The 27,572-nt window shown below is 36.4% G+C and overlaps 1 protein-coding gene and 1 long non-coding RNA gene across 2 annotated transcripts; both read left to right on the forward strand.

Moving 5' to 3' along the window:
• Positions 1-771: 771 nt before the first annotated feature.
• On the forward strand, positions 772-26,364 carry LOC113094545 (uncharacterized). The gene is made up of 3 exons (XR_003288121.1): positions 772-1,228; positions 1,437-2,107; positions 25,638-26,364. It is a non-coding gene; the product is annotated as an uncharacterized LOC113094545 (long non-coding RNA).
• On the forward strand, positions 11,336-15,139 carry LOC113094544 (zona pellucida sperm-binding protein 3-like). The gene is made up of 8 exons (XM_026260123.1): positions 11,336-12,690; positions 12,900-13,018; positions 13,107-13,210; positions 13,282-13,459; positions 14,080-14,197; positions 14,277-14,359; positions 14,420-14,508; positions 14,581-15,139. Exons 1-8 carry the CDS (start codon positions 12,166-12,168, stop codon positions 14,658-14,660), a joined length of 1,296 nt encoding a protein of 431 aa, XP_026115908.1. The 5' UTR covers positions 11,336-12,165; the 3' UTR covers positions 14,661-15,139.
• Positions 26,365-27,572: the final 1,208 nt, after the last annotated feature.

Consider the following 27,572-nt stretch of genomic DNA (forward strand, 5'->3'; position numbering starts at 1 on the left):
TGATCAACCATTGGCTGGTCAATAAGTGTAAAAATTATTTTTTATATAATTATGTAATTATTTAATGTACAGTGCCCTCACTGTAAATGTAAATTCATGAAACTACACACTATTATATTACCTTGGCATTAAGACAGAAAACTAGTTAATGCTACTGCATGAGTGTTTCTAATACAATTACTGAGATCTTTCTCTCTTCGGACTAACTGAAGCAATCTCTAGGAATATTTTTTTATTATTATTATTTTTATTTTATTTATTTTTTTGTGCTACTGGAGCAAATTGAAATGCATAGCTTATCTTTTTTTTTAGTTTCTATTCACCACTATAGATGTTTACCCAAATATGGTGACCTACACTTATAAGAACCCGGAAAATGAGAGAAGTGTCAATTTTGAGCAGATCAATTGGTATTATATATGCATTGAGATGTGTCTTAAAGGCACTGTACATCCTAAAATGAAAAATCTCTTATTTTGTCATCATTTGCTAATTTACTTCTTTTTTTTTTTTGTTTTGTTGGGGAACAATAAATTATTTTAAGAATGATCCATCTCTTATTGTCGGGACAATGAAAGCAAGACCTAACACTGAGTGTGTGTGTGTATATATATATAATAGTCCAGATGACATTGGACTCTATTCGCTTTCATTGTGTAGACATACATTTTTCAATATTTCTTCTTTTGTGTTCATACATGTTTGAAACAAATGATTATCTTCCACAGAAGAGAGGCAATGACAATTTTTTTTTTTTTTTTGAGTGAGATCTCCAAACACATCTTGGGGCCAACTGTACATGTAGATACAAAAGGTTAGAGGTATCAGTTTGGAAAGGTGATTTTCTCAGTGCCACATTTAATGCATATTAATCTGTTTTTCCATCCAAGGATCCATGACAATCGAATCGATGAGCTCTGCGCCTCTTCGTTCTCACTTCGCTGAGACGTTTCACCAAAAATCTCAGCGCCGCTGTTACATCCTCCTACTCTAGAAGAGAGAAGTGAGAGATTACTGCGTGTGGCTCATTAGGAAGGTTTTATTTTGTCTGCAAAATTTCCCCCCCGTCTATTGTCTCTCCACCCTCTCAGCAAAAGTCTCGGCAGAATCACATCCCTGGGTGCATCGCAGCGTTGAGATAAATGCAGAAAATGAACTGGAAGAAAACAGGGAGGCGAGAAAAACGCGTGCCTGGCCGACGATGGCCGAAAACTCAAAGGAGAGATGGGTATGATTAAATCAAGCTTAATTCTATTTTGATAATTGTCTGCGTATGCAGCCACATTTCGCCGTGGGGATGTTGTGACTTGTGTATGAGACTGACAATGAAGTCGGCAACAACAGCTGCTCGGTGCCGGCTAGCTCGTGTACCTTGCCGCTCAAGTCTTGTCAGTCACATTTTCCCTAATTAACTAACATCTGCTTTCCATTTTCAGTTACACTGCATCGCCAGCTTGCCTCATCTGAATCCCTGACTCCTGACCTCCCCTGAGGAAGGTGCTCACTGTCAGAAGAACCCCCGGCATCCTACCGCCACAGAAAGGTGATTCCTTTAAAGCGGAAGAAACGGATGAAGGAGCAAGAGGGGGCTGCGCAAGGTGGGCAGACGGGGAGGGGAGCTGTCGCTTGTGTCAGGTTAACCTCAGAGACACATCCGGAGCTCAGCATCTGGGAGACGGAGGGGAGAAAGGCACCGTCGCTCCATTTGGTGCAAGTGAGTTTTGCATTAAGCATCCTGCAATGGCTTTCATCAGCTTCTTTCGTTCTCTCTCTCTTTCTTCCTTTCTCACCTCCACTCGCTCCCCCGAGAAGGCTAAAACACTAAACTTTGTGCACTGTCAGTCCCATGGGCTGTGTTTATTCCCAGATTTATTCATGTAGCATTGCAGCGTTAAGTGTTAAAGAGAGAGAGGAAGAAAGATAGAGGTCTGCATGCAGAAAGGAAGGAGATGATACTGATGTTTGTGCAGCACATGTGTTAAGTCACTCACACACCACAATAACACCTGAAATTGCAGCAGCTGGTGCTGTTAAACATGCATTCTCTTGTTCCAGTTTCCCCACGGCAGCAACAGATAGCAACAAAAGTTCCGTTGAGGTCTTTAAGGTAACCCTTTATGATGTTTTCAATTCTTTGATATTCTATTTTGCATTATATATTTTAATCAAATTAAATGTATTATACAAACATGTTTATTTTCATTAGAAAGGTCCTGTACAGTTTAAATAGCATCTGTGTAAGAGAAAAATAAAAGCCATTCTCTTGCATTACTTGTTGACTGTGTGGACATACAAATCTTTCTCTCTCTCTCTCTCTCTCTCTCTCTTTTTTTTTTTTTTTTTTTTTTTTTGTTGAAAAGTCTTAAATTCATTAGATTTATTTTCCTGTGTTTTTACCCTTAATCACAAACCTTGTCATTTGTGTGGAAAGGCAACAAATCTCTCAGGTTTAGAAAAAAAGGGTAAATTATTACATTAAAATAAAAATAATAATTAACAGATGGGCCTGCCTAAAAAAATATGATTTTCTACAAATGATTGCATTCTCTCCCCTTTGGTGTGAAAAGTAGACTCAAGAACACTTTTAAATAATTTGTTCAATTTGTTCCACAGCCAAAGAAAAGCGGCTTGGTGGAAATTCAGATTCATTAAAACTTAATTAATATGCATCATTATGTAAATGAGGTTGCAGTTAATGAGTTCTTAAAAGAAGCCTTCCTTAATTAGTTCACTTTTTAATGGCATCATCATTTATCTTTTTTCTTTGAAGCAGTATGACGCGAGGACCTCGCCGTTCCCGAAAGTGCTCAAATTTTAAATTTTTTAATTATTCTTATTTCCTTAATTTTGATATGATTAAGAATGCATTTAGGGAAGCAAATAAAGGCTAAAAAACATTAGACCCCTTTTTTTTCAGACTCACTTATTTCCATTAAAATAGAGTCTCTGTAGAGTGTATAAAAAGTTAAAGGGGAAGCATCTTTTTGCAAAACAATCTCACAATTACCTTCTTGGCTTCTGCGAGTAGCTTTATTTCTACTAAATCTGAGCAGTCTCTTAATTGCTCTCTCCAGTTGGGCTGCAGTATATATTACCACACTCCATTACTATTTATGGAGCCTGAGATTCATATTGCAAATATGAAGATGAAAGGTCATTTCCTTTTGTATTCATTTTCTAATTTATTAATTTACATATTCAATCTCTCAATTTATTTATTTTGTGCTGTGTATTTTTATTTATTCATTTTTTCATATGAAAAGAATGCAGTAGCAACAGTGTGTTTAATGTTTCTTCCCTGCATCTTGGTAACCTGGAGATCAGAAGAGTTGTAGTGGAGATCAGTGTCTCGAACACACATGACAAGTTGTATAATACAACCTTGCAAATAAAAAAAATATCACAATCAGGATAATTTTGCATTTACTCTAACATGCAAGATAGCGCTATACGCTATACGATTTGACGGCAGGGTTTGTGAACATTGTGTGTGTTTGTAAAGGTAGAGAGGGGGTATGTGGAAGGGGAGACAGTGTTTTATGTTCCTGCTCACTAACCATCACTCTGCTCCTAATTGATAACCACTGGCATTTGATCAGGCGGTCTTCAAACAAGGAATCTATCTTTGTATTTTGTATAAGAAGACCATCTGTTGTTGCAGGGCTCTACGTTCATTAGATTTAATTTCTCAAACCCAGAAATAAGATGTTAATTTAGTTACTGGAGGATTTTCCCCACCATCCCTCCATGGGATTATTTTCTCTTTTTTTCCGGGAGGTTGTTGCGGGACAGGCTGGTGTATGTATGCTTTTTTTTTTTTTTTTTTTTTGACCCAGACATTTGCAAAAAGTAAAACTGACAAGTAAAATGTAAAAAACAATAAATAAATAAAAAACTACATTATTTTATATATCAGTCCATTACATAAAAAGAAATAAAGCATGTTATATTTTTAATGGTCTTGCGGAAAGTTAAGTGAAGCGAGTAAAACAAAATTAGTGTGTAATTAGGAAATAAAAAGGAGCGTATTTGGACACATTTCTTGCAGGTTGTTATTGGACATTTTGAGCAGTGAATCGTTTGGCATTTGGTGTTCTGTGAGGAGCGACGGTGGGCATGTGTTAACTACACACAGGACACTCGAGCGAAAACCAGACGCCCACTGAATCCTTCAATCTGTCATTTCCTCTCGCAGCTCCCGAGCAAGATAAAAATAAAGCAAGCACAAAACACTTCTCTCTTATTACTCTATACAAAATAATACTCTTCACACTTTAGTTCACTTCTTGGTAGCCTTTACTTGGAAACATGTTGCAGTGAGCATATTGTTAAGAAAATAAGAAGGCCTGATTTATTTTCTATTTGCCATGGGTGTTCAGCAAATGATATATGATCAGTATCAAAATTCAAGAAACCTTTTATTTTTTAAAGTTCTATTATAAGAATCTAGCTTGCCTAAAAAACAACATATGTTTCTTGAACAATTTTCCTTTCAGTTCTTTATTTTATAATAAACACCAACCAAAAAAAGCATAATTTGGTAACACTTTATAATAACTGCACACTATTAATCATTAATTAAGCATTAGTAAACGGATAATTCATAATTTATAAAGCATTAATAGACAGTAATAAGCAGTTTATAAATACAGATATAAATTCTTTATTCTTGATTTAAAAGCATATCTATAATGTGTTTAATAATTGTATTTTCATACTTTATTCATGATCAATTCATAATTTCTCAATGAAGTATAGCATTATTTACAAACCAGTTATTTAGGAGTTGCCAGTGATTCATAAGATCACAAGAAATGTAGTAAATTCAGGTAGTTATAAAGCATTTAGTAGTGGTCAGTTAACTATTTATGTGAGCTCATCTAAAGTGAGGACTAGTTATGCCTTGTAAAGCATTTATAAAGGATATTTAAAGGCTCAGTTATCTTCTAAACAAAAAACGGAAACAAACACAACACAGTGATACAGAACATAGAAATATTAACAGCCTTTAAATCTCATTTGTAAAAGCTTTACAAGGCATAAATAGTCCTCACTTTAGATGAGGTCACAAAAATAGATAACTAACAACTACATATGTTTTATAACTACCTGAATTAACCCTGAATTACAATAGAAATACATGTTAATAAACCATTTATTAACACTATAAGTAACTATTACTATATGTCTGAATAAAAAGATGTATGAATGCACATTTAAATAGTTTATTAATCATTTACTTACAATTTCTAAGTGATCTTATGAACCACTGACAACTCATTAATAACTGGTGTGTAAATAATGCTATACTTAATTTAGAAATGATAAATTGATCATTAATAAAGTATGAAAAAACAATTATTAAATACATTATAGATATGCTCTTAAATCAGGTATAAGCATTTATATCTGTATTTATAAACTGCTTATAAATGTCTATTAATGCTTTATAAATGATGAATTAACTGTTTCCAAATGCTTAACTAATGATGCAGTTATTATAAAGTGTTACCCATAATTTAAATACAGTGGTTTTATTTTTGTTTTTAGTTTAAGAGTACAAAGATTTATTAGATTTTTAAATCTTTCTTTCTTACTTTCTGTCTTTCTTTCCCTTTGAGATGTTCATTAAAATTATGCTTGAATAAACCAAATCAATGTTTATGACGTATATTAATTATATATATATATATTTTTTTTTTCACTATGGCAGGTGTAACAGCTGTTTGCCATTATATGAACCGAGCAGAGAGAAAATAAAAAAAGAATAGCTTGTGGGTTTTTTCTCTATAGAAGCGAGACTTCATTTACCCCATCAGACCTGCGAGTGAGAAGTAAACTGCTGGTTTATTTGAGTTCGGGTGCTCATAAAGAGGCTTTCTGACATGTTTGATCGCATAATTCTTTGGGGTTATTGTGAGACAATGATTGGTACTGCTTGATACAAGCATTTTGCATTAACAGTTAACTATGCATGAGTGTGAAACCCTTGTGATTTCTGAGACCAATATGAATAAAGGATACATGCCTTGCAAAATTCAGCTTAATAGAGTCACCAGAATGAAGTGGAGTGTTTTCGTAGTGAACTATGACTTCAGAAACAGGAGGTGTACAGCTCAAGATGAGTTTCGACATGATGTGTACAGGACGGAGAGACAGCGTATAGACATACGAACATGGTTCTCAGAATCAGACAGCACATCCTGTTAAGTATTTCAGATTTACACGGGGTTTTCATAAACTGATCTGACCCAGCAAGATTTCAAACAGTCAGCAGATTTTCATAGCAGCAATAGTGAAATACAATTATTATTATTTATTTTTTTTAATTAAAATTATGTTTTTTGAAGTGAACACAATCAATTAGTTTTCCTCTTCAACTCTTACTTAAAGCTGCAGTAGGTAACTTTTGTAAATATATATTTTTTACATATTTGTTAAACCTGTCATTATTTCCTGACAGTAGAATATGAGACAGATAATCTGTGAAAAAAATCAAGCTCCTCTGGCTCCTCCCAGTGGTCCTATTGCCATTTGCAGAAAGTCATCCGCTCCCGGTAAGAAACAACCAATCAGAGCTGCGGTCCGTAACTTTGTTTGTGTTCAAAATGTAGAAAAATGTATATAATAAACGAGTACACCATGAATCCATTTTCCAAACCGTGTTTTTAGCTTGTCCTGAATCACTAGGGTGCACCTATAATAAATGTTTGTATTCTGACTATTTTAGATTGCTTCAGGGGTACCGCGGCGGAGTAATCCAGTACCTTTGTGATTCTGTGACAAAGGTCATAAACAGAGAGAAGTAGTTCCGGCAACGATGTTCTTCCGCAAGACGCAAGCAGTTCTGTTTATTAACCGCTAGAGCATCAAAAGTTCCCTACCGCAGCTTTAAATTCTGTAGAAATGAGTTGCATAAGTGGAAAATACATAAATATACACTTTAGTTATTACTACAGATTATGGCTTTCTCTGTCCAATCAGATGTGTTTTAAGTATGCTGTTTTTGTAAACTGAAGAAATGAGTTTAACCCAAAAGCCAAGTGACAATATTTTAATATACAGGAAATAAGTGAGTGATTAAAACCGTATTACTCATTTTAATTAAATAATTTAATAATAAGAATAATAAGAATATTATTAATAATAACAAAAAAATATATATATTATTATTGGTTTTATTATATCATTATTTTTTATTATGAAATTCCAAAAACGATTTATTTTTCATAAAATGTGTAAAATAAAGTAAGATCATTTTTTAATTGTGAATGTGTTATTTCTATTCTTGTGTATATTAACAAAGTGATTACACTGTTTTAAAAAATACAGTAGTGACTTCATATTAAGATTTACTAAATACAAATGATCTTTGAAAAAAATAAAACTTTCAAAGTCAAAATTATCATAGCGCTCTATTTAGATAAAAGTATTTTAGAGTCAGTTCTCAAAGAAAACAATCTAATTTATTTTAAAGCAAATCCACACGTGATGAATTATTTAAAGCAACTGGGATTGCAATGCCATCAAATCACAGAAAACAAAGCTTTACCCCGTGCACAAAGATTTCTGTCTGAGGAGCAGAGAGTGGAGAAAGAGATGTTTAATGCTAAACACAGAGGGGGTGAGGGAGGGAGAGAGAGATATCTCAAACTGCTTATGCAAAAATAATTGGTAACCTCCATGTACTGTTCTGCACTATTATTCAAATCTCGCCTTTGTTGGCCCTGTTTACAGGATGTTAACTGGTGCATTTTCACCCCCAGAGTGGACCCCTATTTTTCTCTCACACAGTCTATTCTCACAGCTGTTTGATTTCAAACTGCCAAACAAAGATTATTTCTGCCTTTGTTTTTGTTTTGTCTTTCTGATTTGCGCCCAGTTCTCAAAGTTATCTTCAAAACTAAACATGTTCTTTAACAACTAGGGCTGTCAGTCGATTACAACTTTTAATTGAATGAATTACATGATATGACAATTAATTAATCAAATTAATCACAATTAATTGCATGTATCAACATTTGGAGGCAAAACTCCCCTCAAAAAAAAAAAAAAGATCATTTAAGGATCAATCAATGTGGCAGACATATAAATCATTGAGTATACATTAAAAAAAGTAGCTTTAAAAGCTATTTTTTTTGTTTGTTTTTTTTGTTTATATAGAACGAGTGACTTGTATTCTTTCACAACCATTGTTGTTATCTTTGGTCATTGTGTTGCTGGTGTGAAATCTTTTTTTTTTTTTTTTTTTTTTTTTTGCATCTTACATTATTTGTGCAAGTTTTTTTTAAGAATTAAGCTGTTCAATTTGACATTTTCAAGACCCCTGCATTCTGTTCCATTCTGTTGAGTGCCATCTAGCTGTTACTGAATGTAAAAAGACATCCTGTTTGAACGACTTTGCTCGTTCTGTGTTCATCCTGTTCTTGGTAAGTGTGGTTTGGTGAGATGTGTTGGCGGTAGTTGCCAGAACTTGCAAAAAAACAAAAAATCTCTTAAAGGTGACACATCAAGCTTGAATTGCTTCAATGCTAGAAAAATGTTTATTCGTAATGCATTTATGAACAGGTCAGGGGGCATGAATAAATGTGTTAATTATTTTATCTCTTTTATAAATAATTAATCACACTTATTTAAGTATTTAATATGCTTTTCTTTTTTGTTTTCACCCTTAAACCACTTTGAGATTTTGTATATGAAAGTTTTTTAGAAAATAGATGTTTTATTATTCAATTAACACATTTAATTAACAGCCCTACTTGCATATATAAACTATATATATATAAAAAAGCTACTCATATAAAATAAATATACCCTTTGTAGTAGAACTTTGAATGGGGTTTCAAATTACTATTATGAAATGAATATTAACTCACCACTTTTAAAATTCAAGAAATTTAAAATATCCTACTTTACTCCAAGTGTTATTGTATAAAAATAGCACAGATGACCTATTTATGATTGGTTATGTACTTTTGCCTCTTTGCATGTTGCCGGGATGTTGTGTGTACAGCATCTGTGTCACTACCAAGCACGAGAACAAGATAAAAATCACTGTCAGTCGGTAAGCAGGTAGCACAAAAAACCAAGCTATAAATATGAATGTGGTGTAGCAGGTAAAGTTTGGCGGCGTTCTCACCCACTCTTCCTCAGCTGGAAGCAGCAGAGTGAGAAGAGGGGGGTGGCAGCGGGACGTTCCTGCCATCCAGCACTCCGAACCTGCGGGTTAATGCCGGGCTGAGCACAGGTGGGCGCACCTCCACATTCGTGCGGTGTCGGAGATGCGTTTGGAGGAGGAGGAGGAGGAGGGCGAGCAAGCCTAGGCAGCCTGGGCCGCTGAGGCAGGAAACAGCAGAGGAAGCCACAGGGCAAGCAGCAGAGTTTGAACACTATGTGTGCACATAAGCTAACACCCAAACACACACTTCTCAGGGAATCGGAGCCTTAGAAGTCACATCAGACTGTCTGACAACAGTGTCCCAATTAGAATGCCCCTTAAACAAGGGGAAGTGGTGCCTCTCTTGGGACCAGCCTCACCCCCACTTCCATCCCTTTCCCATCTCCACTAAAACACACCACAGATTGCAGGATGCCACTGTATATCAAGTGCCAAAGTCATTTATGATAGCACAAGGTGGTGCTTAGGAAAGTGCCTCCCCCCAAAATGTGCGCTGCTTGGAGTGGAATGGAAACCTTTGCTTTGTGCGTCTGAGAGTTTCCTGCTCCAGCTATAACCCCGCCAATTATTCCTGCCTTCTGCATGAACTTTAAAGCCTGGAGAAAAGATAAGTCAACACTGAAACTTTGATTATGAAACAGTGCAGATTTGAATGGCAACTCTGAGATATTATTAGATTAACTCTTCAGCTTAACCCTGTAAAGCCTGTACAGTTTATTGAAACACACACAAACACACACTTTTGTTCCAAAGTTTGGGATCAGAATGAATTATATTTTCTACATAATATATATTATTGTTTCTCTTATATGCCCTGCCATTCTGAAATGCGTTGATTTTTACAAAGCTCACTGTTCTGAAAATTGAGGTTTACGCTGATTGGCCAGCTGTCCAGTGCGTTGTCTATACCTCAAGTGTGTGACGGAAATGTTACGCCCCTTAACAAACTGTGATGCCGTCTCCCAGCACAACCAGACAAAACCATTAAAACCCATTACAAATTAGGCATTTGTTGCATCCAGTGGGGACATAATGACTAATTATAATGACTTGTGTCCTGTGTATCAAATAGCGTAAACCTAAAACCATGTCTGCATTTGTGATCGGAGAAATTACAAACAACAAGCGCTACTCTACACTGTTAAAAACTCACGTTTAAATAGTCAGTGGCAAATTCTTTAAATATAAAACATGTACTTACAGGCTGGTGGTCAGGAAGAAGTCTAGTCACCTTGAGTTCATCACTGAATTCATTGATGCCATCATTCAGCTCAGTTTAGTTTAAATAGTATCTGTGAGATCATTTGCATTTCAAATAAACAATATCACTGTAAAAAAAGTGTCAGAGCAAGCCAGAGGCGACAGCGGCAAGGAACCAAAACTCCATCGGTGACAGAATGGAGAAAAAACCTTGGGAGAAACCAGGCTCAGTCGGGGGACCAGTTCTCCTCTGGCCAGATGAAACAAGCAGTTCAATTCCAGGCTGCAGCAAAGTCAGAATGTGCAGAAGAATCATCTGTTTCCTTTGGTCTGTGCCGGTGGTCGACTGAGACAAGGTCTTTACAGGGGATCGGTCTCTGGGGCTCGTATAGTTGTCCTGGTCTCCGCTGTCTTTCAGGGATGTAGAGGTAATTTCTAGATGCTGATCCACCATCTGGTCTGGATACATACTGGATCCGGGTGACTGTAGTGACCCTCTGATCTGAATACAGACTGGATCTGGTGGCTACAGTGACCTCGGAATAAGAGAGAAACGGACTAATATTAGCACAGATGCCATTCTTCTACATCTGGTCTTATGGGAAGTTTTCCCGGTTACAGTTTACCTAATTAATGGAGCCTAAAAATCATTTAACGGATTTGGGTATTAGAAGCATATTAGTGTATTATGTGAAAAGTCAGGTTAAAGAGATGGGTCTTTAATCTAGATTTGAATTGCAAGAGTGTGTCTGCCTCCCGAACAATGTTAGGTTTCATCTGACCATAGTGAGACTTTGAGGCCAAATAGTTGCTTGATTGTTCTGAAACAATGCAGAAAAGTTTCATTGTCCTAGAATTGACTAAAATATAAAATTACATATTTTGTTTTTTTTTTTTTCGGACTGAAATATGATTACAAAAAATTATTGTTAAGAATATCTGAACATATCCACAGGTTGAGCTCCTTCAACACAATGGGTTAATCAGCATTTATCTGTCATTACTATGAGGTAAAAGTAATTTAAGTGTTTTGCAGTAAATGGTTGTAAAAACACAATGTCGGTCTGTAACCTTTTCATAATTCATGTTGAGTTTTGTTGGGTTAGGTTTATACGAACTGCTGCGGTGTTTGAGGTTTGCTGATGTGAGTGGACAATTGTCAGTGTAAAGACAATTAATGAACAAAGCTGAAAACTGGACTGTAAAAGCCCTGCTCAGGGCTGATTTTTGGCAGATACTGTTTATATTGGTGATTTTAAATGTTAGTAACCTTTTAACCACATTACATTTGAAGCTAGTAAAACTGCTGTTTACCCCGGATGGATTCTCATCTGTTTTGGTTGTGTAGAGTGAGATCAAAATGTATTTCTGGAATGATCTTAATGATGGATGGATTTTAAGAGAATCACAGTGTTGTCTCAGAACATATAAAACGTTTCAGTCACTATTAGATGTGGAGACTTAATACATCTAAAATATTTCTAGTCCCTTAATCTTTCTTAAAAAATAAATGTTGGCAATATACTGATGGATATCTCTCACTATGAAACCTACAGACATTACAAGGACTGACATGCACTGAAGTAAAAATTCACAATGAAGAATAAAAAAAGGATAATAATGTTTAGTCCCACTTGTTGTACCTGAACAATTATACAGGTGACTTCCGGGCTGCTTAGTCCCTCCCATTTTGCCAATTTACTAATGTTTTCCTTTCTACACATTTATATGAGTATTTAGGTGTACATGATGTTACCATTAACAGTATTGTGCCAAAGTTTGTTAGAATGGGCTTCCTGCAAAGTGTGTTAGTTGTGATTGTGGCTTTTGATCTGAAGAGTGCATCGGGAAGTTTGAAACACCATCAAAGTCCCAGCATCACAAAGCCACAATCAGCTTCCAGAGGTCCTGCTTTTTCTTCTCAAGGGCTCTTGAGTCCTTTCCAAAAGGCTTCTCAGATTCCCAGTCTTGACTCCAGACAATTTGCACAAGACCCTCTTGGTCTTCAGGAGAAGCAGCTGTTGCAGGGTCCAGTCAAGCCTTTGGACTGGAAGTTTCCCGTCGTTCCAGAGGTGCAACGTGAGTTGGCAGTGAACTTCCAGTTGAAGCAACCCGTGACTCCCAGTAGTGTGGCTGTTCAATGCAGTGAGAGCCGGGTTCATGTGGAGGTGAAAAAGGATATGTTCAGCAATGGTCAACTGATCCAGCCATCTGGTTTGTCTATGGGAGGCTGTCCTGTTGTTGGTGAGGACTCTGCCTCTGGGGTGCTCATCTTTGAATATGCGCTACAGGACTGCAATAGTGTGCTGATGGTAAGAAGTTCCATTTTCCTGGATTAACCAATTAAAAACCAATGTTCTTCATTGGTGTCAATTGTTAGTTGAATGACTGAAATCTGGTAACCGAAAGATGCTTTGTGGAACTGAAAGTAGTTCTATGGCATGGCTACTAAACCCAATTTAGAGCCTTATTAAGTGTAGTTGAACGGAACCCATTTGGTAACCACTGCCAACTCTTACAGATGACTGCGGATGAGCTAGTCTACACCTTTGCTCTTAACTACACTTATGTGGCATTTGCTGGCACACCTATTATCCGCGCTGAGGGTGCAGTTGTTGGCGTTCAATGCCACTATCAAAGGTAAGTGACTGACTGGATGTCTTTTTTAAGCAGTGTTTATTTTGGTGTTGCATCTGGAACGCTTGTTTGGTATCTCCTTGAACGACAGGCTCCATAATGTAAGCAGTAATGCTTTGAGGCCAACTTGGGTTCCTTATGCTTCATCAGAGGTTGGCGAGGATGTCTTGGTGTTCACCATGAACCTCATGATGGGTTTGTGTAGTTTCTTTAGATCTTAAGCCTTGTGAATGAGGCTGTGCCTAAACCATTATTTCCTCTTTCAGATGACTGGTCCAATCAGAGGCCTTCAAATCTGTACTACTTGGGTGACACCATTAATGTTGAGGCATCTGTGAAGGTGTACAACCATGTCCCACTGCGTGTGTTTGTGGACCGCTGTGTGGCCACCCAAGTACCTGATGTGCCTTCTGTTCCGAGATATTCCTTCATTGAGAATCATGGGTAAAATCCTGTCACTAGGTTCTCTCGAACCGATTACATTTGTTCAGTGAGCACTTGGTACCTAGGCTACCATCCTAAATGATATGTGAGATTAAAATTGTCAAACGTAGCTTGCTAAAGTGTATGGCAGAAATCCCTGGCTGTTCTATTTTAGGTTGATGTGTGCACTAATGTTGCCCACAATCCTCTGTCCTGTGTAGGAATTGGTTTTGCTCTATGAACCATTACTGCAGTGTTAGGCAACCAGTTGTAAACCCCTGTTTGGGCATAAAGTCTTACTCTTTCTTAAAGTTCGTCACTTGAAGACCGCAGCTGGCAGATGTGGTATTTTTCTCCAGTAAGGAAGTTAAACTTTATAATGTGGAGGATGTTAACTATGGTGACCGTCCAGTTTACAGTTACTGGGCGCATACAACTATGCGACCGCAGTGTTTAAAGACTCCATTGTGACTTGTTCATTCCAGAGCTTAGGAACTAGCCACATTGGGATGCAGCACACATCATGGCACTTGATGCATGAAGCTGGTGTTCTTGAGCTGCTCTTTTACCCACTTTGTCCCTGAGAACTATGGTAAGGTCCGGTGACTTGATGCACTGAATTGTCACCAACTCTTTATCAGGTGCCTTGTGGATGCAAAGGCTACTGCTTCCAGCTCCCACTTCTTGCCTCGAACCCAGGAAGACAAGATCTGGTTCCAGCTAGAGACTTTCATGTTCCAGGGAGGATCCAGTTCTTCTGTATGTACTATATTGACCGAATCGGAGTCCTCTTCCAATCTGCTCTGGTTTTATGAACCCTTACCGGTGTCTCTTGCAGATCTACATAACGTGTACCGTGAAGGCCACTCTTGCTTCTGCACCCAGTGACGCTCTCCACAAATCCTGTTCCTTTTCCAATGGGTATGTTCATGCTGCTTAAGAACACAAGGAAGCTGCTGTGTCTGATTTTTCTTGTTGCAGGTGGCTTGCTGCTGATGGGAACCACCAGGTTTGTGCTTGCTGTGACTCAACATGTGGTCCTGATGGGGGAAGTGATGCTCCTATTGGGGGTAGGTGGCTGCTTTAAGATCGTTTTTGATACTTCGCATGCTCCACTTAACTTGAGTATTTGCCTTTCCTAGGTGTTCAGTGGGAAGGCAAGGCCTCACTTGGTCCTGTAATGGTTCAAGGGCGACAGAAGACTTTAGCTGGACTTCAATAAATGGGGAAAACCCTATTGCTGATTTTAAATAAATGGAAAACCTTGTTCCTGCTTCTGCTCTTGTCTAGTTTAAACCCTTTCGGTTTGTGCTCCAAGGATTAAACTCCTATCATTTGCTAGTCTCACTTCATCTTAGTGCTGTATTTGACACCATAGATCATGACCTGCTCCGATTGATGCAGGCTCTAAGAAGGTTTCCCCTATTAAACTTGCCCAAGACATATTACTTATTGGACCAAAAAAAACAGTACGCAGAATCTAGAAGTCTACAGTTTGCAATTAGACCGCTGTATCGTTAACTTACCGTCATAAATATGGGTGGTCTATTAGTCAGCAACTTTTCTTTTTAAAACCATATTTCCCAAGCTACAAAAACTGCATTCTTCCATCTTGGACATCTTGCCAAGCTATAAAACATGTTACCGGTTTCTGATGCAGAAATGCTAGTTCGTGCATTCATGACCTCTAGACTGTACTATTGTAATGCACTTCTACAATAGGTGGTTGTCCAGCATCTTCAATAAACGAGCGACAGGTAGTCCAAAATGCAGTGGCTAGAGTCCTTACCAGGTCAAGAAAATATATAATTTTACAGTCTCTGCACTTGCTACCTCTTAACCCTTTTGAGGTCTAAGGGTATTATTAGGGCCTGCAGAAGTTGTCATGCTCTGACATTTTTTTTTTTTTCAGTTTTTTAACTTCCAAATGGCTAAAGTCTAATCTCACTGTTTTCAGCACAAACTGGGCTATAATAATATGTGAGCAGCATGTATCTACATGATTATTTTTGAAAAATGTTATGCGTGGTTCGTGAAAAACTAAAAATGTTAAATCACCTGAATAAGGCAATAAAACATACAGAACAGAAAGTTGAAACTGCCTCACTTTACAGAACAGCCCTTGACAGTGCTCCATAAAATGCGTCACACAGTGCAGGCTTGAGTCAGGAACGGCTGGCGGGTTAGAGAACGGCACGGATGGTGGATTTGAACGAAGGACACATGTGAATCCATTTTATGGATCTGTATGAAGAATTTCAGTCAGGTTTTAGGCCCCACCATAGCACAGAAACTGCACTTGTTAAAATTACAAATGACCTGCTCCTTGCGTCAGACCAAGGCTGCATCTCATTTCTAGTCTTACTTGATCTTAGTGCTGCGTTCGACACCATAGATCATGACATACTCATAGATCGATTACAAAACTATACAGGTATTCAAGGGCAGGCTCTAAGATGGTTTAGATCCTACCTGTCCGATCGCTACCATTTTGTTTACTTAAATGGGGAGTCATCTCATTTATCATCAGTAAAATATGGAGTGCCACAAGGATCCGTCCTAGGTCCCCTTCTATTTTCAATATACATGTTGCCCCTTGGTAATATTATTAGAAAATATGGAATTAGCTTCCACTGTTATGCTGATGATACTCAGCTATATATATCAACGAGACCAGATGAAACTTCCCAATTATCTAAGCTAACAGAGTGTGTTAAAAATGTAAAAGATTGGATGACAAAGAATTTTTTCCAATTAAATTCGGATAAGACGGAGATATTAATTATTGGACCAAAAAACACTACACAGAATCTTGTAGATTACAATCTGCAACTAGACGGATGTACTGTTACTTCCTCTACAGTCAGAAATCTGGGTGTTATATTAGACAGCAATTTGTCTTTTGAAAATCATATTTCCAATGTTACAAAAATTGCATTCTTCCATCTTAGAAACATTGCCAAGCTACGAAACATGTTATCTGTTTCTGATGCAGAAAAGCTAGTTCATGCATTCATGACCTCTAGACTGGACTATTGTAATGCACTCCTAGGTGGTTGTCCTGCTTCTTCAATAAACAAGCTACAGGTCGTCCAAAATGCAGCAGCTAGAGTCCTTACGAGGTCAAGAAAATATGATCATATTACCCCAATTTTACAGTCTCTGCACTGGCTACCTATTAAGTTCCGCATCAGTTACAAATTATCATTACTTACCTATAAGGCCCTAAATGGTTTAGCTCCAGCGTACCTAACTAGCCTTCTACCACGTTACAACCCATCACGCACCCTAAGGTCACAAAACGCTGGACTTTTGGTAGTTCCTAGGATAGCAAAGTCCACTAAAGGAGGTAGAGCCTTCTCACATTTGGCTCCCAAACTCTGGAATAGCCTTCCTGATAATGTTCGGGGTTCAGACACACTCTCTTTGTTTAAATCTAGATTAAAAACACATCTCTTTCGCCAAGCATTCGAATAATGTATCTTTTTAATTGTGAGTGTAGTTGCATCTGATCAAAGGTGCATTTTTATTCATTACCTTGGGTTAAACTAATTTTACTTTGTTGGATCAGCAGCTATGCTAATGATGTCTGTATTTTGTTTCTATGTTTTGCCACGGGATTCACATCCCGTGGTAACTAGGATTTACACAAGCTCCAGTCTGGATCCAGAACACCTGAGAAGAGATGATGCTGACCCTCAGAGGACCCCAGATGATGCTAACCCTGAATGAACAAACAGAACTAACAATTATTCCTAATTGTGTGACTTAATCATATAATAACTTAATAATATTGATAGTTCATCGTCTAGCTGACTACGTCTTGTATTATTATAATTTTTTTAGTTTTTCTAAAATCCTGTCAAATGTGCACAAACTACTAGCTACTACTAAATATTGTAGAAACATAATTTTCTGTAAAGTTGCTTTGTAACGATTTGTTTTGTAAAAAGCGCTATACAAATAAACTTGAATTGAATTGAATTGAATGTGAAGACCCATGGTGAGCACCAATCCGGCAATCCGTAGAGAAAAGTTGATGTATTTCCTGTATGTATAGATACGCTTTAGGCATGATTAATATGATGAACGGATATGGTCCTCTTTTGGAAGGCCAAACAAAGTAATTTCACTTTCACAATGAAACACATCATCTCCACAACATGGCGGCAGCAACAATACAACAGCGATATTAAAAGTTATGCCTTTTTTCCTTGCGTGAACATTTGGACGGTGTTATGCAAATCTTTCCACACAGTGACGTAGACGTGGGAGCGTGTTTAAACGAAGTATTTTAGGAAGGCATGGACAAGTCTTAACTTTGGATTTGATACTAGTCTGTGCAACTTTAAAGATCTTCTACATGCACCAAGAGCTTGTAACACTAAGAGAAAGCAAAACTTGAAATCGCATCATATGACGCCCTTTAAAGGAGTTTCTTATGCTCATCAAAGCTGCATTTATTTGATCATATATATATATATATATATATATATATATATATATATATATATATATATATATATATATATATATATAAATATATATATATATACATTAAAATCTAATTTATTCCTGTGATGCAAAACATAACATTTTCAGCATCATCACTCCAGTCTTCAGTGTCACATGATCCTTCATAAATCATTGTAATATGCTGATTTATTATCAGTGCTGGAAACTGTTGCACTGCTTATTATTATTATTATTATTTTTTTTTTTTTTGGAATCTGTGATACTTTTTTTCAGGATTCTTTGATTAATAAACGTTTTAATAAAAAGAAGAGCATTTATTTAAAATAAAAAATTTTCCTACAATATACACTATATTGAAAAACATTTATTCAGCTAGGATGTGTTACATTGATAAGAATGAATAGCAAAGATTGATATTGTTAAAAAAAGGTTTATATTTTATTTTTTACATTTGTCTGCAATGTAAAGCAATCAGATCTTTAAAACAGTATAACAGACTACTTGAATAAAATACTATGAATATCAGTTGTCACTCTATATCTCCTTATAATATGTCTTAGAATGTTATACAAAGTTAATTTTGATCAAACCTTTGTTGCTTTTATTGTGGGGGCAAAATATATAAGGCAATACAGTACAGTGATGATTGAGAGATGTACAAATAAACGTTCCTCATAATGTATCAGATTTGATACTCAGAATGTAAAGTCAGCAGTTTTGATCATGTTGATCATTTAGAGGCCGTAAAGATTTCCATATCATATATGATACCGTAGTTTTTGTAGGCCTAAAGAATCATTACATAATTGACTCATTATTATGTAACAAACCAATAGGACTTTTTTCTTCTGTGGAAAACAAAAGAATATGTTTAGCAGAACATCCAAGCTGCTCTTGGCTATGCAATGGAAAGTTAAAAAAAAATAAAAAAAAAATAAAAAACACTTCATAAAACCTTTATGTTAAATTTATTTGATTTTACAGAGATTTAAATGACGATGAAAATATGATGACGATTTTTATTTTGTGGGTAAAATGACACAGCACATATGAAAATTCATACTATTGATCAGATCATTTGCACTTTTTTATTTTTAATTATTATCATTTTTTTTATTTATTTTTTACTTTTCTGTTCTGCTCAAGCCCTTCCTGTCTCCTTTGGCAAAAGGCTACATCTGTGTGCTTAATACATTTCTAATGAGCTGCCATTGTTTTTCTGGAATGCACTGGAGATCAGTCATCGTGCCACTATGAGTAAGATCACATTCACATAAGTAAACCATGCATCATTCTGACAAGCCAGACACCTTCTTTTACAGAATGAAGAAACGCCTTGTTATAATTCACAAAGAAAGATTAACATACTTCTGCTGATGTCATAAAAGTGTGCCATGTTTGGTTGCTTCTGTGAAGAAGCAATACAAAGATCTAATTTACCAACAGCATCAATGCAGTTCCATTCAGAAATGTGTGCCAAAGTAAGACTGATTGCACGGTCTCTGAAATATTTTTGTGTAAGCAAAAGAGCAACGATCATGTATGAACAAGGATAAACAAGAAAAAAAAAAAAAGATATTTGATACAAAATGTCCATACCACATAATAATACGAAATACTAAAACTCATATGGCCACAGAAAAATCAAATGCATTACCCTAGATTTAACTGTAAACTTTTGTGCAGTCTGATAATGTGATATGATGGAGGTCTGTGCCTGTTTTAATGGCTTGGAAATTTTGTTCAGTCAGTCTATTTAGAATGCTAAAAAAATATGAGCTCCTCTGTTAAGTCCCAGTGAAGTAACCAAGAGTAAGAAAATTAAAACAAGACTCTGATCTGTGATCACACTGTAAGTGTGAATTTTAAATTAATCTCAATTTAACAAGCCTCAGCGCAGTCGTATGTGAGAATATATAATACAGAGGGGCTAATTGAATATTTTCTCAAGCATCAATATGCTACTATTTTACCGTTTTATTAATTTAAGACTTATAATAGCAGAGACTTAACATATTACATAAAGGCCATAATGGCTCACTCTTTGATTATGTTTATATATATATATATATATATATATATATATATATATATATATATATATATATATATATATATATATATATATATATATATATATATATAAAGTCATTAAATAATATACTAAATGATATTGACACATTTTTTAATTAAGAAATTAAATAATGAATTAATGAATGAATAGGTCTTCAAGTTTAGTCTAAATTAAATGCATATTTAATTTAATACCAAACAAATATCCCAGTTTTGACTAAATTAGTTTTTTGGACTGATTAAATCTTCAGTCTACCTGACTAGTAGGGCCGTCACCTCATCCTGCCTAAATTTGCATAAACATACAGAATGATTCCCCAGTGTTCATAACGTTCACCGAACAATCTCCAAAAAAAGAAAAAAAAAAAATGCTGTTCTCATTAAAATTCAAAAATCATACAGTACCAAATATACACAAATGAGGCCAGCGTCACCTTTAAAATGAGCAATTGATGCACTCAGTTTGCACCACTGGAACCTGGCTCTCCAGTCCAAACTGACACACAACCCTAATTTGACTGGCATATTCTATTTATTATCATGCAACCAGATCTCTGCCAAGATTTGTTTTCAAGGCGCCCAATAAACACCCGGCCTGGCCAGTGTTACAGTGATGTCACCGGCACAAGTTGAATATACACAAAGTGGTCTGCCATGTTTAAATGAATGAAGCTTCAAGCTGGATTTTCAATTTTGAACCTTCCCTCTTTCCTGTCAGATAATTTGGTTGATCCAAGTGGCAAATGCAGGGTGGCATAATGCAACACGCTTCTTAAGTGCCAGTAGGTTAGGTGCTAAGGGGAGGCCCAGATCTTTCCCTTTAATGCCACTCAAACAGACTCTGCGTCTCTACTGCACTGCCTGAGGAGCATTAAAGATATTTATGGCTCTGTAGAAATCTCCAGTTTGCTTTCATTCAAACTGATCTGGATCTCGAGTTTATCTTCATTATATGATAAATGCTGAAATAAAAACAAATCATTGCGCAGCACAAGAAAGAGCATGCTCTGGGGTCAGAGATTTCGGCATTGAGATCTCCCCTCCCATGTTATAACGTATAATTAAGACACAAAGCTACATTAAGCAAGTTATCATCAACTTATACAGTTAAATGCATACTTAAAGAGACAAATACCCCCTTTTAAAGCTGTACATATGACACAGCGAACGGTTAGAGTCTTCAGTCTCATCAGCATGCCAATGGTGTGTATTTTAATCTGAGTGACTGGAATTATTGCCTGTTACGGGCTGTGTATCCTTTAGGAAAAGTGGAGGAACTATACTCGATATCAACAACATTAGCAGGAGAGCCGTTCTCGTTGCATTTTAATCAACTTTGCCGGATTGAATTTCAGAAATGTAATTCTGCCCTCCACTGGCACAAAAAAAGGTGCACACAATAAGCAAGGCATTTCCTGTTTGACTGATACCAGGTAGATAAAGTGTGTATGAGAGAGAGAGAGAGGTACTTAAACACATACAATTTGCCAATGAAAACATTACTTACATAAAATCAAATAAATGAGAGCAAGTTTTTTTTTTTTTTTTTTTTTGCATATTACTGGTTAAAGTGAAAAAAAATTGATTGTAATAGAATAAAACAGGCTTTATATTTGCAGAAACGGCACATGATTTCCTACAGTATATATTTAAACACATTTGATAATGACCTTTAACATCTTATTTATTTATTTATTTTATTTTATTTTTTGTCACTACATCTTGTTTTAATTTTCTTCTTTTCACTTTCAACATGCATGCGTGATTATCCAGCCCTGGTTCAAGATGAAACAAAAGCCTGATGCCTCGCTGAGAGGTGACACAGTCTGTCCCAGGAGGCATCAGCAGTGCCCATGTCACCCGGGGTGTTGCCAGGAGCGATGGGACTGCTGCTCCGAGAGCAAGGAGGGGGGCCATCTAGCACAAACAATCTTTCCGACTTCCACCCCCTCTCCTTATGCTCTTTGAGCACCTTCAAATGCCTGCTCCCCCTTAAAGAGCATCTCTGCTCCAGGTGCTAAAAAGCCACATGTTAATCCAGGCATGTCTGATAGGCAAATGTCTCTATGAGCCAAAGCATGAATAATAATGACTGTCTATAGAGACATATCAACTACAGTATGGCCTGCAGTGCTGCTGGGGAAAAGGAAAAAGCTATAGATTAACTAACAGAAACAAACTCGACAGAAATTAACTATGCAAAGTGACATCACTTAGATAAAACTTGAGTTTTATGGAAACAAAACACATCTCAGATTCATTCTACCAAATGTATAATTTTACTTCTCCTACTGTGAAGGAAGGGGAAAGTGTTTACTGAGACTCCTGAGGAAAGCTTGGGGGTTGTTGGTTGGGTGGTTGGAATCATTTGATTTGTATGCCAAAAATCTTTCGGTAATTACATGTACTGTAGGAGCAGCTTTTCTGACCATCGTGAATTTCTAACAAAGATACCTGCATTTCCAGCTGAAAGGGCAAATCATAAAACATTTGTCATTCTGATTCAGATGCTCCTACTGAAGGAGTATCACTGTTATAACCAAGTCCACAAAAACACATTTGACGGAGGGTACCAATTCTCACATATGTAAATAAAATAAATAAATTTATGCATTTAGCAGACGCTTTTATCCAAAGCGACTTACAGTGCATTCAGGCTATCAATTTTCACCTATCATGTGTTCCCGGGGAATCAAACCCCCAACCTTGTACTTGATAGCACAATGCTCAACCAACTGAGCTACAGGAACACTAACAGAAATGTGCCTAAAATCTGAATACGGCTCATTTCAAGAGTGTTTTAATGTGTTTCTGAAGCCCTACTAGGAACTGCTCATTAATTTGGCCAATGCACTCCATGTCACAGTTCTTGACATGCTGAGAAAGGAAGGGAGACAAAAAAAATAGGACGTTATGATAGGCCTAATTTACTTTCTGACTAAAAAGGTCCTCCTTTTTGCCATAAAGGGTAGAACACTCAACACAGGAGAAGGTTTTTAACAGTTCTCATCAGAGACACTGTGCATATCTTGAGCTCATCTAACATGACTCTGCACCTCAGTTTTGCTCTGGAGTTTAATACACTTCTGACATGCATGACCATTTTGTGCATTTATAACCATGGGCTACTAAAGATATGGTGACATTAAATGGTTTATAGAGGGCCACAGTAAAAATGCTTATACATACTTAATTTATTCTGTCTAAAGTCTATGAACATTTTGATATAATAAGACTGACTTAATAACATTGACTTGCATAGTGGGGTTTTTCCATACTATGGAAGTCAATAGCTTAAGGTGAACTACCCCTTAAGAGAGGTATTCTTCAGTAGTGAGACAGCAAGTACTTACTGTATGCTGTGTTCAAGTCCTCCTGGGAAGTTCGTACTTACGAGTTCACAAGTCGGTTCACAAGTCAGTTTAGTCGGCACAAGATGGAGGAGTACCTTCTTTTAATAAGTTACAAGAAAATACACTCTGCTTATAGAAAATGAAGAGCAAAATATTTTTTTTTTAAAAATAATTTATGATGCCACTTTAATCTGTATCGCATACAACTTATTAATTGTTATATTGCAATCCTGTCTGTCAATGAAATATATATTTATTTATTTTTTACTGTAAATAACAGACGTTGCATTGATCCATTAATTCTGTTATGTTTCTCATTGACACGCCACCAACTCGGAAACTCAAGCCTACGAATCCGGGGGCTCGGGGCTCGGAAATCTACAAATTTGTGGTGGCGTTCATGTGCGTTCAACTCATAAACACGATTTATCCGACACAATTTTCGAAATAGTGTACTTGTAGCACAACCAAACGCTAAATTGATGTTTTTAACGTCTGAGCTAAAGGAGTAATTCAATGCACTCACCTAAACGTACCCCTCTCTGTCTCTTTCTTCTTCTTCTTCTTCTTCTTCTTCTTTTAATTGGTGGAAGACAACTACTTTTTAAGGTGCATAACTGCTACCTGCTGTACTGGAGTGTGGACCAGAGATTTGTATTTACTTAATAATAATAATAATAATAATAATAATAATAATAATAATAATAATAATAATAATAATAATAATAATAAAAACATCCTACAATCTATTCATTAATCTTTCAGAAAAATAAGTAATTCTTTATATGTCTGCCTCTCATTTAATATATCCTTAACTCTGTCTCTTTCACACACATACTGTCAATGGTTCTGTCACCTACAGTATGTAGCACTGGAAGATATTACTCGTTCTAGCGAATAATTTTGTCCAAAATGGCTCTGGCTGCGTTCCAGTTCACTTTTAAACACACACTTGCAAACTTCCCTAAGCACTTACCCTCGGGGAAATCCTCGCCGCCATTTTGAAGTGTGTTCCACTTTTCTTTTTCTTTTTTTTTTACTTTTTTAGTTTTTCTTTCCAATCTCCACATCCATGTCACAGTCCACAAAGACCACAATTCTGCAGAGCTTTAAATATAGCACTATGCCTTTCTTGCAGATTCAAGATGAACAGACAAACATCTACCACAGAAGCAGAAAAAGACCTACAGCAAATCCATGCAAATTGGGAAGGTGGTAAAAAGGGGGAGTTTCTGCCAGGGAAGCACTCTCAGCTCCCCCCTTTAGACCACCATCTTTTTGTTTTCTGAAGTTACACACATAGGAAGAATTACTATCAGAAGCCAGGAAGGAGTGAAAAGGGGAAAAAAGAACTAGAAGCGTTTCAAGCTATTGCTGAAACAATCCAACTACAATACCTATCAAACTTAGCTTTACAGGTTATAGCTTCTAATTGCCTGACAAAAATTGACACTTCAGTCACAACATTGTAATATAATAGAGGGCCAAATTAAATTTGATCGAGGGGCAGAAAGCGATGCTATCATTCAGCCGTGCGGAAAAAAGATCAACTTGCATGATATAATGGATCAAAAATGAAAATTATTCATTAATCGTGTTGGGTTTTCAAATAATGGAAATGACACAGTTCAGATGCTGCCATAAAAACACTATTAATTAAAAAGATGATAGATCTACCAAGGCATGGAACTGAGAGAAGTCTTCCTCCACTCCTCTCTGAGGTGAAGGATTGTGGGAATGGGCTGACTGACAGGTCACTTCTCAGCATGATGAGTGTGTGTGTGTGTGTGTGTGTGTGTGTGTGTGTGTGTGTGTGTGTGTGTGTGTGTGTGTGTGTGTGTGTGTGTGTGTGTGTGTGCGTGTGTGGTGTGTGTGTGTGTGTGTAGATAACACACATTAAAACAAAAAATATACATAAAAAACTTTGCATACAATATTCAATATTAAAATTTTTACATAATACTATTTATTTTTAAAAAAGTGTATGTGCGTGTGTGAAAAATAGATATTGAAATATGTAAAAATACTATTAATTACATATAAAAAGGTGTTATTATATATACTATTCAATAAAACCAATGAGATATATAAAAACTATATAACTAAATATATAACTATAACAATGACATATATATATATATATATTATTTATTACAATTAACTGTATATAAGTTACTCAGAAATTATTACAATTATCGTATATATACTATTTATTACAACCATAACATATAAACACAATGTAATAATAATATACACTGTATAATGTGAAATTAATATCTACTTTTACCTATTCACAGAAAACACCCCTGGTGTGTGAGTTTGTAAAAGGCAAGATTCCCAATATTCAGCAAAAGACGAGATGTGTGCATGTGTCTATGACAAAGAGGCAGATGAAGAGAGGAAGTTAAGAGAAAAAGATGACAGCACTCAAAGGCTAAAGGCAGTGCTTTCTCTCATCTCCTGACCAACGGCTGACTCTGAGACTGAGAGCCGAGAGCGGATGGAGTGACCCAGCTCCCCATGACCCTGCTGAACTGAGTGTGAGGCTCCCCAGCTAAACCCACCAGAGCTCCAGCTCCTGTAATTGGGTTAAAGCTCTGCATTGCCTTATTGATGTGCAAATGCTAACTGTCGAGGCGTGTCACTTTCAGACATATTACAGAACACCTCGAGGATGACTGCAGGAGATCAAGGACACCAATGCATCATTTCATATCAAACCCCAAACATGCGAGGGGTGCCGTTCGTTAAAATTTAGGCTATCAAGAAATATCGAATTCAAAAGAAATGTCTAATTTGAAGCAGTCCTTGACAGTACACGATCATATCTTATCGTATTTAACAACCAGTTTTGACATGAGTTATGCCACCCTAAAAAAGAATGTTCTCACAAATGATGATAATAATTAAAATGATGGGAAGTATGAAAATGTCAGTTAACCAGGAGGATGTACAGTCAGTCAGAAATTCAAAATATTAAAGTTGTGCCTGGATGGGTCAGACTGGTGTAAATCGATGGACTGATTACAAAATAAACAACATTAATTAAATATTAAGTAGAAAGTACTGCATTGTTTTTTATGGAAAAACATAATTTTAAATTGTAAAAAATATATTACTTATGAAGACTGATATAACGAATGTGAAATTTTTCAATATATATTTTTTAAAAGATTTATAACCATTTAGAAATGTTAAATATCATCATATACTATAGGACTTTAATAACAGCAGCAGAAAATAATGAGAACTTCATTGGAAATTTTGCAGTGGATTTAATGTGGCTTTATACGGGAAGCATTAAGTTCATTACATTTCTTTTATTGCCTTGACGTATCTAGTAGACTGTTAATGTGTTCCTCTCGGTTGATTGTACATGTGCAAGCAGCGTCCCGAGGATAAGAACATCAAATCACTGCGATTGTCGTGCTGTGAAAGAATTTAAAAGTACTGGGGTCCCAGTCTTATAATTGGGTATCGATGGCCAATGATTCTCTCAATTTCATTGTTTTTCCACTTGGACAATCTGGTGGAACTCTAAGACAACCTAATTATAACCCCTGCTGAGGAGGCCGGCCCTGCGCAAGGTTTCATAACTGTCTCAACTTTCTCATCCTCTGCAAACTTCCACAAGGGCATGACACTGATACTTATCTCACCAAGCCAGTAAGACAGTGCTGAAATGAAGAGTTAATCATGGTAATGCTATTTTTTTTTTTTTTTTCTCCAAATGGAACTTGCCATCTTGTACAGCAGTAAAATATTTTCGGGTTATCTACGCACAGGTTGTTTGTTGTGGATTAAAATATTAGGACATACTAAAATATATTTGGGGGGAGAGCAGACCTAAAATGCCTTGTTTATTTATTTTATTTTTTTTCAAACAACCTGATCCACTTGAATGAATTTTTATTTCCAATCCAACATAACAAGAAAACAGTTATCTTTCCTTGCTTGGCTGTAATCCGCAAACTATGTGTTGTGAAATGTGCACTTGTCGGAAAAAATAGCTTGTCACTGGAAAAGCTATATTATTTTGAAAACAAATGGATGACATTTACAGTTCCGAAAATCTAGTTTAGTTAGAAACGTTTCTACTTACTCCCCGGCACTGACTGAATCAACTTTCTTGTCCACCAATCAACCAACCAACATGTTTTGTTAGTGCCAAACATTATTTTGGAGAGATCCTTTGACACAACTCTGGATAGTTGCTAGTGAAGGGCTAGAAA

This window comes from Carassius auratus, unplaced genomic scaffold, assembly GCF_003368295.1.
Source record: "Carassius auratus strain Wakin unplaced genomic scaffold, ASM336829v1 scaf_tig00215408, whole genome shotgun sequence".
Classification (NCBI taxonomy): domain Eukaryota; kingdom Metazoa; phylum Chordata; class Actinopteri; order Cypriniformes; family Cyprinidae; genus Carassius; species Carassius auratus.